This window comes from Neofelis nebulosa, chromosome 11, assembly GCF_028018385.1.
Source record: "Neofelis nebulosa isolate mNeoNeb1 chromosome 11, mNeoNeb1.pri, whole genome shotgun sequence".
Taxonomy (NCBI): Eukaryota; Metazoa; Chordata; class Mammalia; order Carnivora; family Felidae; genus Neofelis; species Neofelis nebulosa.
In genome coordinates, this window is record NC_080792.1 from 88705084 (window position 1) to 88719990 (window position 14907).

General features: G+C 41.0%; 1 protein-coding gene across 3 annotated transcripts in view; it reads left to right on the top strand.

Moving 5' to 3' along the window:
* Positions 1-13832, top strand: part of KNTC1 (kinetochore associated 1) — a 74510-nt gene extending 60678 nt beyond the window's left edge. For all 3 annotated transcript variants that reach the window (XM_058691361.1, XM_058691362.1, XM_058691363.1), the window contains 12 exons: positions 244-322; positions 1670-1788; positions 2162-2297; positions 2978-3073; positions 3426-3482; positions 7050-7104; positions 7194-7257; positions 7808-7937; positions 9515-9604; positions 10070-10215; positions 10965-11055; positions 12867-13832. In XM_058691361.1, coding sequence (XP_058547344.1) covers positions 244-322; positions 1670-1788; positions 2162-2297; positions 2978-3073; positions 3426-3482; positions 7050-7104; positions 7194-7257; positions 7808-7937; positions 9515-9604; positions 10070-10215; positions 10965-11055; positions 12867-12887 — 1084 coding nt within the window. In that variant the 3' untranslated portion in view covers positions 12888-13832. The remainder of the gene's footprint in view (positions 1-243; positions 323-1669; positions 1789-2161; positions 2298-2977; positions 3074-3425; positions 3483-7049; positions 7105-7193; positions 7258-7807; positions 7938-9514; positions 9605-10069; positions 10216-10964; positions 11056-12866) is intronic.
* Positions 13833-14907: the final 1075 nt, after the last annotated feature.

Consider the following 14907-nt stretch of genomic DNA (forward strand, 5'->3'; position numbering starts at 1 on the left):
TTTATAGATGAGAAGACTGGGGCCTGGCATTTATCGTATTTATTTTCTTTAGCTATGCCTGGAACTCAAGAAAAGCATAAGCATCCATTCAGGGGAAAAGCAAAAATGTTCTTGACCCATAATCCTTCAGGCCCATGTTTGGGATGTCTGGTAACTTTTTCCATGGACAGCAAAAGATCTGTTGTTTGGGTAACCGGTCACTAAATTAAAATCCAAATGTAATTTAAACTATTTTTTCCCCAGAGTCCTGTATCTCCTTCTGTCTCGCCCAATTGATTACAGTTCAAGAATGCTGTTCGTGTTTGCAACATCAGCGACAACTGTAAGCCCAGGACACAGAGTCTCAGCTTACCCTTTTCTCCCTGCGTATTTACCATGCTTGATACCATTAGGGGATGGTTACGATAATGCTCACTTACACACTTAACTCAAGGTACTGCGTATTTTACTTGGTAATCAGGACTATAGTATCTGCAGGCTCTATTAGGTGCTAGCTTCTGTAACATCCTGTTTGGTAAACTGAACCAATTGACAGTTCCCACGGTTATCTGCATTTAAAGTTATTAACTCCTTGGTTAGACAACATTCCTAATACCAGGGGCCAAACCAACTGGTCTCAACGCCCTGCAGGACCTACTTCACCCTTTGCTTGTGCCTCCCTCCCTCCCTCCCCACTAAACGTTAGCTGCACTAAACTTTCTCTTTTCCCTAAAGGCAACACTACTTCTTTGGCCTTCAGGCTTTTGCCCGTGGAAATGTTCTGAGGCAGAAACGGAGAGAAAGAGCCAGGAGGCAAATAGGTCTTGGATAGAAGGAAGAAAGAGGGAAATCTAAGATGCTTGATTATATGCCCTCAACAGCAAGGGGAGGGTTTCTTTCTTTATCTCTTCTTTCTTTCTTTCTTTCTTTCTTTTTTTCTTTCTTTCTTTCTTTCTTTCTTTCTTTCTTTCTTTCTTTCTCTCTCTCTCTCTCTCTCTCTCTCTCTCTCTCTCTCTCTTCCTTCCTTCCTTCCTTCCTTCCTTCCTTCCTTCCTTCCTTCCTTCCTTCTTCCTTCCCCATATTAGTTTATCTGATAGTCATTGTTTCAAGTAAAAATGACGTTCCATTTAAAGTGGCTACTTCAGCTCACAACTATTCATAAATCGTAAGAGTGCAGTATGCTTTACTTGTACTTCCCGTTCGGTCACACACATTGATGAATATATTTTAATTAATTAATATGTATTCAAGTGTGAACTCAACATATTCAAGAGGTGAGGTTTCGTAAAATTAATTTTTGCCGCTCTGTCGAGAACCTTAAGTGGAAGTCACCTTTGGTTTTCAATACTGTGCGTGCGTGGCTGTGATGTACACCACAGCTGCCCCAGCAACCGTGTGTTCCTGTGACTAGTGCCAACACTTTCACCCACCAGTGCAAGTATGAACACAGCCTAAAGGCACATAATATCTTTGTGATGCTGTGAAAGTAACTTTGACCCTTTCCCACCTATAAGAGTTTGAGGAATGTCCGCCAAGGGTCCGTGGACCACGCTTTGGGAACCACTGGCTCCCTAAGGGTAGAGATTGACTTTAATTTTTGTTTTTCATGATGCTTATGCTACCTAAGTTGAAACTCATATACCCAGCTGCAACATGCATGTGTCTCTGCAAACTTGCATTGGTTTTACAGACGCTGGGTGTGCGCCAGTTAACTTTTGCCCACAGAGCTCGAGCTCTTCAGTGTCTCCTATATTTGGCCGACAAGGAAACTATAGAATCTCTCTTCAAAAAACCCATGCAAGAAGTGAAGTAAGTGGAAATTTTTAAATTGTATTAATAGGAAACAGATGGGTTCTTTGGAAATGTAACATTTAAATCCCTTAGTTTATAAGAGTTCATTAGAATGCTATGCCTTGAGTGCCCTTGACCTTTTGGCAAAGGGGATGTAGGCCTCTGAGAACATCTTGTTTCCCTAGTTTTTTGAGGCATTTAGGAACTGAATGTTTTCTTGATCTTGCTCATATTGATTTATTTCTAATATTATATTCAGTGAATATATTTAGAAGCCTAAAAAATAGACATTTAAAAACAAACAGGCTTAATAATTGCCCTCTGGTGGCTTTTATCTTAAATGTAAATGTGGCCGGTAAGAATGATTCCCATAAATGCCTCTGTTTTCCAGATCTTATTTGAAATGTATAACTTTTCTGGCATCATTTGAGACTTTGAATATCCCCATCACATATGAATTATTTTGCAACAGTCCTAAAGAAGGAATGATTAAGGGTCTATGGAAAAACCACAGCCATGAATCCATGGTATGTACATGGAATTGTCTGAGGGTGGGGTCCCCATCTTCTCAGATACCTTTGTTTTCACTCACATGCCTAAAACCAGAGAAACTCTTCATTCTTGAACAAATTTGCTGCTCTGAGACTGTTTCTACTTTCCTATCCTGACAGGTGACGGGCAACTTGTAGGATCCCCTTACCTCTGCCCCTTAAAGCCTAGGGCCTAATCTCCACCCACAAAAGGACACTTTTGTAATCCCTTCCCAAGGCCTGTGTGTCCTCATCCTGATGGGTAGGGACAGAGAGTGTCCCTATGTCAGGAGGGACGTCACTTCTCTCCTTCCTCATTGCCTGTGGGAATTTAGTCTCCGAGGCAGTTGGAGCCTAGGGCGTGAGGGTTATGAGGCCAACAGGCAAACTGATCTTGGATAGAAAAAAGACAGGGAAGCCCCAAGATGCTCTTTGAATCCATGACAGCAAGAAAGAAAGAGAATAATCTTAATCTTTTTTACTTTCATTAGAGAGATGGGAGGGCTTCACTGAAATTAGGCAATAGACACATCTAGATTATAAACATTTTGTGTGTGGCCACCCTACCTTTTCCAAAGTTGCTTTGATTTCCTGGTATCTTGAAGCAGTATGGGTTTTTGTTGTTTGTTTGTTTTTGAAGCAGAATGATTTTTTTTTTAATGTCTCTTCTGCTTTAGGCAGTAAGATTGGTGACTGAACTTTGTTTGGAGTACAAAATCTATGACCTGCAGCTTTGGAATGGACTCTTGCAGAAGCTTCTTGGCTTCAATATGGTGAGACTCAGTGCCCTAGACTGCAGTGTGTTAAAGCTTTCTCATAGCATCTCTTAAGCATTCTGCACTGATGCTTGTTATCGAACAGATGTATGCTGCAAACATTGACTTGTTGGGTTCGTGCCAAACTTAACTTGGTGTTAGGCCAGAGGAAGTGCTAACTCAAAACTGACATAAATTTCGCTGGAAAGAAATGGAAGCTTCCCTGCCCTTTTTTGATATTTGTGATTTAGGAAGTGAATTTCTTTGGTTCTCGTGGTGGATACATTTTACTGAATTTAAGAATCTGATATTTCATGTTGAAGCTTTCCATTTTAGTGATATTCAGAACTGTATTTTATTGTTTTCACAGATCCCTTATCTAAGGAAAGTTTTAACCGCCATTTCTAGTATCCATTCGTTATGGCAGGTATGTAGTTTTCTAAAATACATTTTGTAGAGGGGCGCCTGGGTGGCTTGGTCGGTTAAGCGTCTGACTTCGGCTCAGGTCATGATCTCACGGTCCGTGAGTTCGAGCCCCGCGTCGGGCTCTGTGCTGACAGCTCAGAACCTGGAGCCTGTTTCAGATTCTGTGTCTCCCTCTCTCTCTGCTCCTCCCCTGTTCATGCTCTGTCTCTCTCTGTCTCAAAAATGAATAAATGTTAAAAAAAAATTTAAAAAAAAAAAAAAATAAATAAATAAAATAAAATAAAATACATTTTGTAGAACTTAATCTTTATACTTGACGGCCTGTGGCTGCTGGGTGCACTGGGTGAAGTCACCGGCTCAAGTGAAGAATGGACCTGATGTCTGGGCTGTGCATTCACAGTGCAGAGCCTGCTTGGGATATTCTCTCACTCTCTCTCTCTCACTCTCACTCTCACTCTCACTCTCTCTCTCCCTCCCTCCCCTGCTCACATGCTCTCTCTGCATGTGTCTCTCTCTCTCAAAATAAATAAACTTTAGGGGCGCCTGGGTGGCGCAGTCGGTTAAGCGTCCGACTTCAGCCAGGTCACGATCTCGCGGTCCGTGAATTCGAGCCCCGCGTCAGGCTCTGGGCTGATGGCTCGGAGCCTGGAGCCTGTTTCCGATTCTGTGTCTCCCTCTCTCTCTGCCCCTCCCCGTTCATGCTCTGTCTCTCTCTGTCCCAAAAATAAATAAAAAATGTTGAAAAAAAAAAAATTAAAAAAAAAAAATAATAAATAAATAAATAAATAAACTTAAAAAAAAAAATGTTTAAAAGAATGGACCTGGGGCGCCTGGGTGGCTCAATCAGTTAAGCCTCTCACTTCAGGTCATGATCTGCACTCTGTGAGTTCGAGCCCCACGTCGGGCTCTGTGCTGACAGCTCAGAGCCTGGAGCCTGCTTCAGATTCTGTGTCTCTTTCTCTCTCTGCCCCTCCGCCTCTCATGCTCTCTCTCTCGCTCTTTCTCTCTCTCTTTCTTCCTGTCTCTCTCAAAAATAAATAAACATTAAAAAAATTTAAAAAAAGAACAGACCTGATGTCCTGTTAAAATGGTGCCAGGGGGCGCTGTGTGGCTCAGTTGCTTAAACATCTGACTCTTGATTTCAGCTCAGGTCATGATCATGTGGTTCGTGAGTTCGAGCCCCTCATCAGGCTCTACACTGACAGAGCCTGCTTGGGATTCTCTCTCTCTCTCTCTCTCTCTCTCTCTCTCTCTCTCTGCCCTTCTGCTGCCTCCCCCTCCCCCACAAATACATAGACATTTAAAAAATAAAATGGTGCTGGGACCCAGAATATTTAGTTCAGAGGTCACTTGAGGACATCACTTGCCCGTGTTCTCCAGGCCTCCTGAGCTGCATCTTCATTTATGCTCTCAAAACACTGGTTCTGCTGTAACACCTGCCATGGTATAATTTGTTTTAAGCATATATTCCTGCCCCTCTTGAACTTAGAAGATCTTTAAATCAGACACAATGACTTATTCATCTTTTCGAAATCTCACAAGTTGTATACCACATAATTGTTATAATATGTAATGTAGAAATATATCATCTATTCGTAGCTTAATAAATTAGAGCAACATTGAAACATGCTGAGTAAAACTTGAAAATTCTCCTTTACCATTTCCCTTCAAAATTATCTCCCCAGAAGTAACTACTGTTTCTAGTTTCTTATGTTTTCTTCTAGAACTTTCCTAGTAGCATATAAGTGTGGGGGGAGGGATATATATATATTTTTTTGTACATGTACATGCAATCACATTCTAGATAAAGTGTTTTTTCCACATAACATTGGTGTTTTGGAGATAGTTCCATAGAGCTCAGAGACCCACCTTTCTTTTTTTTTTTAATTTTTTAAAATTATTATTTATTTATTTTGGGGAGAGCACAAGGTGGGGAGGGGCAGAGAGAAAGGGAGAGAGGATCTGAAGCAGCCTGTGCACTGACAGGCTGAGAGCAGTGAGCCCGATGGGGGATCGAACTCATGAACCGTGAGATCATGACCTGAGCTGAAGTCAGAAGCTCAACCAACTGAGCCACCCAGGTGCCCCCCTACCTTTATTTTCTCAATTGAGATGTAATTCCCATGTAAAACTTACCCTTTTATTTGTTTTTTAATATTTATTTTGAGAGAGAACAAGTGTGTGAGCATAAGCAGGGTAAGGGCAGAGAGAGGGGGAAAGAGAGAATCTCAAGAGCCTCCATGCTGTCAGCACAGAGCCTGATACAGGGCTCGATCCCACGAACTGAGGTCATGACCTGAACAGAAATCAAGAGTCAAATGCTTAATCAACTGAGCCACCCAGGGGCCCCTAAAATGTACCCTTTTAAAGTGTACAGCTAAGGGAACCCTGGCTGGCTCAGTCAGAAGACCATGTGACTCTTGATCTCAGGGTTGTGAGTTCGAGCCCCACGTTGGGGGTAGAGATTACTTAAAAAAAAAAACCTTTCCCAAAAAAGTGAATAAAGTGTATAATTAAGTGGTTTTTAGTATATCCACAATGTTATGCAACCATCACCACTGTCTAATTCTAGAATATTTTCTTCACCCCGGAAGTATGCCCCATATCCATTAACAGTCACTCACTATTCCTCCCTCTCCCACCCCTGGAAGTGTCTGTGCTGGACATGTCATATCAACAGAATCCTGCACCACGTGGCCTTCTGTTCTTTTATTCGGTGTCATGTTTTCGGTTCATCTGCATGGGAGTGGGTGTCAGGGCCTCATTCCTTTTTACTGCTGACTCATGTGCACTGTGTGGACACACCTGCATTTTATTTGTCTGTTCATCAGTTGAAGGGTATTTGGGTTATTATGAATAATGGTGCCCCGTGAACATTTGTGTACAAGTTTTTATGTGGATGTGTGTTTTTCTCTCAAACGTATGCTTAGGAGTGGAATTGTTGGATCTTAAGAAACCTCTACATTTAGTCTTTTTGGTATCTCATGACTTTAAACTCTTTTTTTTGTATGTGTTTGTTTATTTTTGAGAGAGAGAGAGAGAGAGAGAGAGAGACAGAGTGCGAGCAGAGGAGTGGCAGAGAGAGAGGGAGACACAGAATCCAAAGTAGGCTCCAGGCTCTGAGCTGTCAACACAGAGCCTGAGACAGGGCCCATGAACTGCAAGATCATGACCTGAGCCAAAGGTGGACGCTTAACCAACTGAGCCACTCAGGTGCCCCATGACTTTGAACTCTTAATTATTCTCCATAATGTGAAGTAAAATATATCCTGAGTCATTTAACCCCTCTCCTATGAGTGGAAACGTATGTTGTTGCCTTATTCCTTTTCGAAATCCTTTCTCTTGTCTGGTTGAGATCAAGTTTGAGCCCCACATTGGGTACAGAGTTTACTTTAAAAAAGAGAGAGAAGGAAAGAATATTATCCTAAAATCTAACCATCTTGAATAAGGAGATACCAATTTACGTTTTTGGTCTTAGGATCCAGAACATATGCTCTAAGTATATAATTCTGTGACCGCAAAACCGAGAGACTGTGGCTCAAATCCTATAACATGCTTGTTTCCCCAGGTTCCCTACTTCAGCAAAGCTTGGCAGCGTGTGGTTCAGATACCCCTACTTTCAGGTATTTTTCTCTCCCCTGAAACATTGACAGTAGCGTTTTATAGCTGTGTGTGTGTGTGTGTGTGTGTACACATTATTGTTTCTTTTCAGCATCTTGTCCTCTGAGCCCCAGTCAGTTATCAGATTGTCGAGAGAGTCTCATCGCTATTCTAGAGTAAGTAAAATAATTGCTTTCCTACCCCCTCAAAATCATATGTGTTGTTTATGAAATTTCTTTTTAATAAACCTCTTTAAATGAGTAACTCATTTTTCTTGAGAAGTTAAACATAGCACTTGTTTTTAAAATAAAATATCTCTCTTATTTTCACAATGTCTGCTTTCCACGTGCAGTGCAACTCGTAAACTGATACTCAATAAGCATTCCCTAAAATTAGTTTTAATGTACATAAGGAGTGTTTTTATCACTACCTGAAATCATGAAGTGTTGTCTCACAGATTTTGAGTCTTCTGAGAATGTCTTTAAGCACGTGTGGGCCTCAGACATGATCATAGTGGCAGTCGGTGCTCTGTGTTCCAGTGGGTGGGATATTTTGTTCCACGAAGAAGACTCCAGTTACTCATTACTAAGTGAATGTGATGCACCGGCACTGTAATGTTTAAAATCATTGAAAGCACAATCAGGTCACAGTTGTGGAAAGCTGGAAGACTCAACATAATATCGTGAATCTGACAAATTACTAATAAATTCACGTGCTCTCTTGAAGATGCCCAGTTTCAGATGATCTCGACATGATTGCGGTTGCCAGGCAGTATGTCCAGTTAGAGCTTCCGGCTTTTGCACTAGCCTGTCTGATGCTCATGCCTCACTCGGAAAAAAGACATCAGCAAATTAAGGTATCTCGCAAATTATTCCTCTGGGCCTGCCAGAGAAACAGAAAATCTCCCACTGCTTGTGCCCCCACAAAAGGGGTGGTGTTTTCTTTTTACCAGACGTGCAAAGCAGGAGTTCATCAGCCTGAGGGGTGTGGGAGGTTTGTATGCAGGTTTAGCAGGAGGTGAGCCTAAAAGATAGATCAAGGTCCATCCAAGGGATGCCTTAAGAGGGGTTTGGACCTTGTTCTTTATCAGTGGGGAACTGTCAGGTTTCCTGGAAGAGTAAAGTAAAATGTTCAGGCACCGTTTTGGAGGGAACAATCCTTGGGCTTGGTGGGGGAGAGAGGAGGCAGGAGCGGAAGTGTGGGAAGCTGTTGCACGTGCCTGGACCAGCCTGTGAATGGGCAGGGAAGGCTCGAGGGGATATGTGCTGTAAGTGGGGTGGTGGCAGTGAGAATGAGCCAAATAGAGCAGCTTCACTTAGTGATTGGATGTGGGAGATAAGAGAGGGAATTGTCAGGTTTGTGTGTGGGTGTCTGACAAAGGGACAGACCCCTGAACATTCTGAGGACAGAACTTCTATTTTATTTTTTTTTTGTTTTGTTTTGTTTTTTTTTTAATTTTTTTTTTCAACGTTTTTTATTTTATTTTTGGGACAGAGAGAGACAGAGCATGAACGGGGGAGGGGCAGAGAGAGAGGGAGACACAGAATCGGAAACAGGCTCCAGGCTCCGAGCCATCAGCCCAGAGCCTGACGCGGGGCTCGAACTCACGGACCGTGAGATCGTGACCTGGCTGAAGTCGGACGCTTAACCGACTGCGCCACCCAGGCGCCCCAGGACAGAACTTTTATTTATTTATTTTTTTTTTTTTTAATTTTTTTTTTTCAACGTTTTTTATTTATTTTTGGGACAGAGAGGGACAGAGCATGAACGGGGGAGGGGCAGAGAGAGAGAGGGAGACACAGAATCGGAAACAGGCTCCAGGCTCCGAGCCATCAGCCCAGAGCCTGACGCGGGGCTCGAACTCACGGACCACGAGATCGTGACCTGGCTGAAGTCGGACGCTTAACCGACTGCGCCACCCAGGCGCCCCAGGACAGAACTTTTAAAACGAACTCATTCCCTTTACAATACAGAACAAATAGAACAAAGCACTTGGGAATGTTTTGCAGTATTTCCCCAAAGTTAGTTTAGCCAGTAGATAGAGATCTATATAAATGAACATGCATATTTTTTATCTGTCATTTGGTCTGTTTACTCCATTTTCTCACAGCCATCTGTGCTTGCCTTGGACTTTGGGGATTTTTTGACTATTCATAAACTCATCCATTAATGCTTTTCAAAATTTTACTATTTAAATAGAGTCCTTTCAGCACTTAGAATGACAAAATGCTTGTTAAACAGCCCTTGTTGTCACAATAGGTATTTGTAAAATGTCTTTTTCCTTATTTAATTTTTTGTTATATGATAGAGTTGTGTTTTTTTCCTATAATAGAAATGATTAAAGATATTCCAAATTTAAAAATGAAAACCTTTTAGATTTGACAGAAATTAGTAATGATACTTTTCCACTGTGTTTGATTTTTTTTCCTCTAGAATTTTCTGGGCTCGTGCAATCCTCAGATCATTTTACAGCAATTAGAAGAGCATATGAATACTGGCCAATTGGCAGGATTTTCACATCAAGTAAGAGGCAATTTCATCTCCTTTTTGCCATGAAAAATTTTATATTAGAAGGTAATAATTTTCCCTAAATCAAAAGTAGGCTGAATACTACTATCTCTGCCTATTTGGTAATATATAAAATTATTTTGCCTTTATTAAAACCTTAATAAATTTTTAAAAGGTAGAGACCTCATCTGTCTTATTTGCTGCTGTGCTCACTGAAAAATCTGCAGCCTTAAATGCTTGTTGTTGTAAGCAGATCTTCCTCCTAAAGAGTCCCAAAGTGCTTCAGAGCAATTACTTCTTATTGATTTAATCTGTTACTGAAATGGGCCAAAACAGATCCCCTTCCCCACCCCCTTAAAAAAAGAGACTTAGTCACAACACAGTGCTAATTTAACTTCTGATAGTAAGGAATTTGGGGGTATTGAGTAAGAACTTGGAATTGCACACATTTTTAATTTAATGATACCTATCATTCTATAGATTAGAAACCTGATTCTGAATAATATCATAAGTAAGAAGGAGTTTGGGATTTTGGCAAAGACAAAATACTTTCAAGTGTTGAAATTGCATATGATGAATTCCAACAACATCACTGAGCTGGTAAACTATTTGGCAAATGAGTTAAGGTAAGTTAATTAACAAACAAACAAAAACAACTTACTGTAGAGTTTCCTTAAAATTTATCTTTATTTTAGAGGAAAATATCAAATAATTGTACAACTATTTGGTTGTAATGAAAGGCTCTGAATATTAAGCTATAGCATTACCACATATGCCCAGAGGTTAGTTGTCTTATAACTGAGTCCCTTAGAACATGAACTTGGAATCAGACAATCAAGAAACTTTCCAAACCCCCATAATAGGTATCTCACAGTCCTGCTCTAAAACTTGAGTTACAACTTTATTCCTTAGACATTTTCTCAGAGAATTACTGGCTTTTATGTGACCTAATTTTTGCTAAGCTTGATTGTCTAATTTTCTGGCAGCCAGAAGTTTGGAAATAAGCTTTCTGGGATAGAATTGGGAACGGATTTGGAACGCGAAAAGGAGAAGAGAGAAATGGCTGGCACTAAGGAAGGGAAACCCTGTCAGGATAGAAGTCTTTCCTGGTCCCTACATTTAGTCTAACTGTGCTGGCCACTTGGGACATATCTCTCTCTCATTACCAAGCCGTGGATTTCTTTTTGTTTGCTTACCACTTGTGATCCAACCATAGCTACACACACATATATAGGCTACACATAATTCAAGTATGCAATTTGATAAATTTGGACATACATGTACCCGTGAAGCCATCGCCACAGTCAAGATAGCAAACGTATTTATCATGCCCGAGGATTTCCTCCTGATGCTCTTTTTCTTTCTGATTCCATAGTTTAGATGAAGCTTCAGTGTTTATAACTGAATATTCAAAGCATTGTGGGAAGCCTGTACCACCAGACGCCGCTCCCTGTGAAATTCTGAAGGTAAAGCTGGCCCACCGTTACTCAGGTTCTGACGTGACACCATTTATATCTCTAGGGTCTTGATATTGACCCAACTTGTTCTTGTGTCCTGGAGATAAATGTATTTTTATGTGTTAACTATATATATTTTTATGTTTTGCTTTTTGTTTGAGGGGCTCTTAGCCCAGAAATCAAGAGGCCCTGGTTCTACTCTCTGCAGCAGTGTGGTCTCCAGCCATTCACTGACCCTGTGCAGGCTTTAGTTTTCACACCTGGACTTCATGGTCTACCTGTGCAGGCTTTATTTTCACATCTGGACTGCGTGGTCTCCTGGGTGCTTTCCAGCATTATGATTTCTCATAAAGTCTTATTTTTCATATCAAAGCAAGTGAAAAACTAAATTTCAAAAAGTACTGATTAATTTTATCCTTGGGCATTAATTTCTTTAATTCTCATTTTTAATTACCAAAGACATATGTATTTCACCATAGAAAAAACAAATTTGCAAGAGCCAAAAAACAAACACAAAAAACCTTAATCTCTTGAAATCTCACTACCCAGAAATAGGTTTACTGTTTAACATTTTAGTATACGTCCTTCCAAATGTTTTCATATATAAAATATGCATGTAAATCACTCTTACTCCTATTCTGAACTTAAATATAAGATAAGGGGCTCCTGGGTGGCTCAGTCGGTTGAGCGTCTGACTTTGGCTCAGGTCATGATCTCACAGTTCATGGGTTAGAGCCCTGCATTGGGCTCTGTGCTGACAGCTCAGAGCCTGGAGCCTGGTTTGGGTTCTGTGTCTCCCTCCCTCCCTCTCTCTGCCCCTCCCCTGCTCGAGCTCTGTCTCTCTTTCAAAAATAAATAAACGTTAAAAAAAAATAATTATATATATATATATATATATATATATATATATATATATGATAAAATTTTTTACTTTTTTTTTTTTTTTTGAGAGAGAGAGAGAGAGAGAGAGAGCACGAGTGGGGGCAAAGGAGAGAGAGAGAATCCCAAGCAGACTCCATGCTCAGCACAGAGCCAGATGTGGGGCTTGATCCTACAACCCTGGAATAATGAGCTGAGTTGGACGCTCAACTGACTGAGCCACCCAAGTGCCCCTAAATATTTTATTTTTGAGTAATCTCCATACCCAGAGTAGGGCTTGAACTCACAACCCTGAGACCAAGAGTCACATGCTCCACCGACTGAACCAGCCAGGTGCCCCTAAAATTTTTTAATCATGTTTAAGTAATTGTGGGTTTTTTCCCCTCCTTTGGTCCAGATCAGGCATGTTAGAATAAGCCTGCGTTTTGTTAACTTTCATTAATAACTTCCCTTGGTCACTTCCAATCTGTTGTGATCAATGGCATAGGTTACCTTTTTAAATTTTTTTTCTTTTTTTCAAAAAAAAGTTTTTTAATGTTTATTTATTTTGGGGGGGGTGGTGCAGAGAGAGAGAGGGAGACACAGAATCTGAAGCAGGCTCCAGACTGTGAGCTCTCAGCCCAGAGTCCAACGCAGGGCTTAAACTCACAAACTGTAAGATCGTGACCTGAGCCAAAGTCAGACGCTTAACCAACTCAGTCACCCTGGTGCCCCTAGGTTACCTTTTTTTTAAAAGGGAGATTATTGATTTAGGAGGCAAATCTTTGGCCCTTAAAATATATCTGTTTTTTTCTAGTCCAGCTGTCTAAATGCCAAATAACTTTATGTGTAGGTGTTTAGCAATACAGTTAAGTCTTAAATTTTATAGTTTATCTGACTGTTTTCTATTGAAAAAACTAAATGGCATTAATAAAAATGCTTCTGTGTTTCTTCCCATTTAGATGTTTCTTAGTGGATCATAGCAGATCAACCTCTTTTAAGAAGAACAAAGGGGACTTTGGAGTCTACTATTAACTAATCATATTTATTAGGGTTTTAAAGTTGTGCCGTCAATGTGTTATAACTTGTCAAATGTTGACCAACAAATAACAACTGAGGCGCTTCGTAGTAGTTTGATTATTATCTTGTAAAGAACTCATGTCTTGAGTTAATCAATCTTCTTTACCAGTTACTTGTATAATGTATAGAGACCATCAGTCTTTTGCACCTCACAGGAAGGAAACTAAATGCACAAGTATTTTGCTCCGGCCACAAGACAAACAACTACTTATATCCTATTTCTTCATATACAAATAAGAATAAGAATAAGAATAATGCCACTCTTTCTAATGAATTCTAGTTAAATATGTATCTAAGTTTTGCCGCAGAGTGTATCAGGCCAGCCAGAAAAACAGAAACCACTCTAGGTATTTCAGGCAGAGAAGGATGGGACGGCAGGAATTGGTTACAAAGGTGTTAGAAGGACTGAAAAGGAAAGGGGAGAGCGAGGGGCCGCTGGAGAGGCGGAAGGGGAAAGGGCTGTTAGCTGACGCAAGGAGGTGGCTGCTGTGCCTCCCACTTCACCGCCGCGGCCTCCAGTGGCCCTCGGTCACCCTCAGCGATTGCTGCCGCTTCCAGGCTACCACCGAAAGAGGAGAGAAACAACTCTTTTTTCTTTGTCCAACCTTCTAATTCTCCTGCCAGTGCCAAGAATGACAGAACCAAACCGGAACCCATCTGGCCAGGTGTCTGGGAAAGCCGGCAGTAGGCTGTCAGCGCCGGCAGTACAGAGGCTGGCCTGCGGGGGCAGTGTGGAGCTGAAAGCCAGCAGCCGCCACCCAGCGTGCAGAAAAGGTCATCACAACTCTTATTCTGCCTCTGTAGTCTTTTTCTATTTGTGTGTATAAATTGAATTTCATAAATCAGAATGAGTTTGCCTTTGTTTTTCCAGTTGAGAACAACCTTATTTCTGGGGCGCCTGGGTTGCTCAGTCGGTTAAGCATCCGACTTTGACTCAGGTATGAAATCATGACCAGTCGTGGGTTTGAGCCCCATGTTGGGCTCTGTGCTGACACCTCTGAGCCTGTTTTGGATTCTGTGTCTCCCTCTCTCTCTGTCCCTCCCCTGCTTGCTCACTCTCTCTCTCTCTTTCTCTCTCAAAAATAAACATTAAAAGTTTTTTAATGAAAAGAAAAAAAAATTTTCTATACATTATAGTCAAGGTATCATAGATTAAAAACTTGGGTTTTGGGGTAAAAATAGTCTAGATTTGAATCCTGGCTCTGTCACATACTAGCTGTGTGATACTGGACAAGTTATAGAACTTCTCAAAGCCTTAGTTCCCTTATTTGTAAAACCTCCTAAGGAGGTGTAAATGGGCCTCTACTTACTCTATTCTGGACATTTAGACCACACCAGTATTTTTCATAAAACTTCTTCCATATTTGGAGTTATTTCCTTAAGATACATTCCCAGGAACAGATTGACCACATCAAAGGGAATGAAGAAGATCTTAAAACCTCTAAATGTACGTTGCCAACCTGCATGCGTTTCAAAAGTTTTTGTTTTCTTTCCAAGATTTTATTTAAATTCAACTTAGTTAACATATGGTGTAGTATTGGTTTCAGGAGTAGAATTTAGTGATTCATCACTTACATATAACACCCAGTGCTCATCCCAACAAGTGCCCTCCTTAATACCCTTCACCTGTTTAGCCCACCCCCCACCCACCTCCCCTCAAAAGATCTTTTTCACAAACTCCTGTCCCTACCAGCAAGAGGCATGTCTGCTTTACTTCTTCCCAACATGGACCAATCTGACTTTAAAAACTTTTGGCTAATATGATAGGTGAAAATAATATCTCACTACTTACATCTGTATTTCTTTGATATTCATGTAATTGAACCTTAAGAAAACCCTCTGGCTGCATCTGAAAGCGGAACCTGGAATGGCCTTGAGCATAAATGTGCAAGGAATGGAAGGGGTCAAGTGGTGGCACCAGAA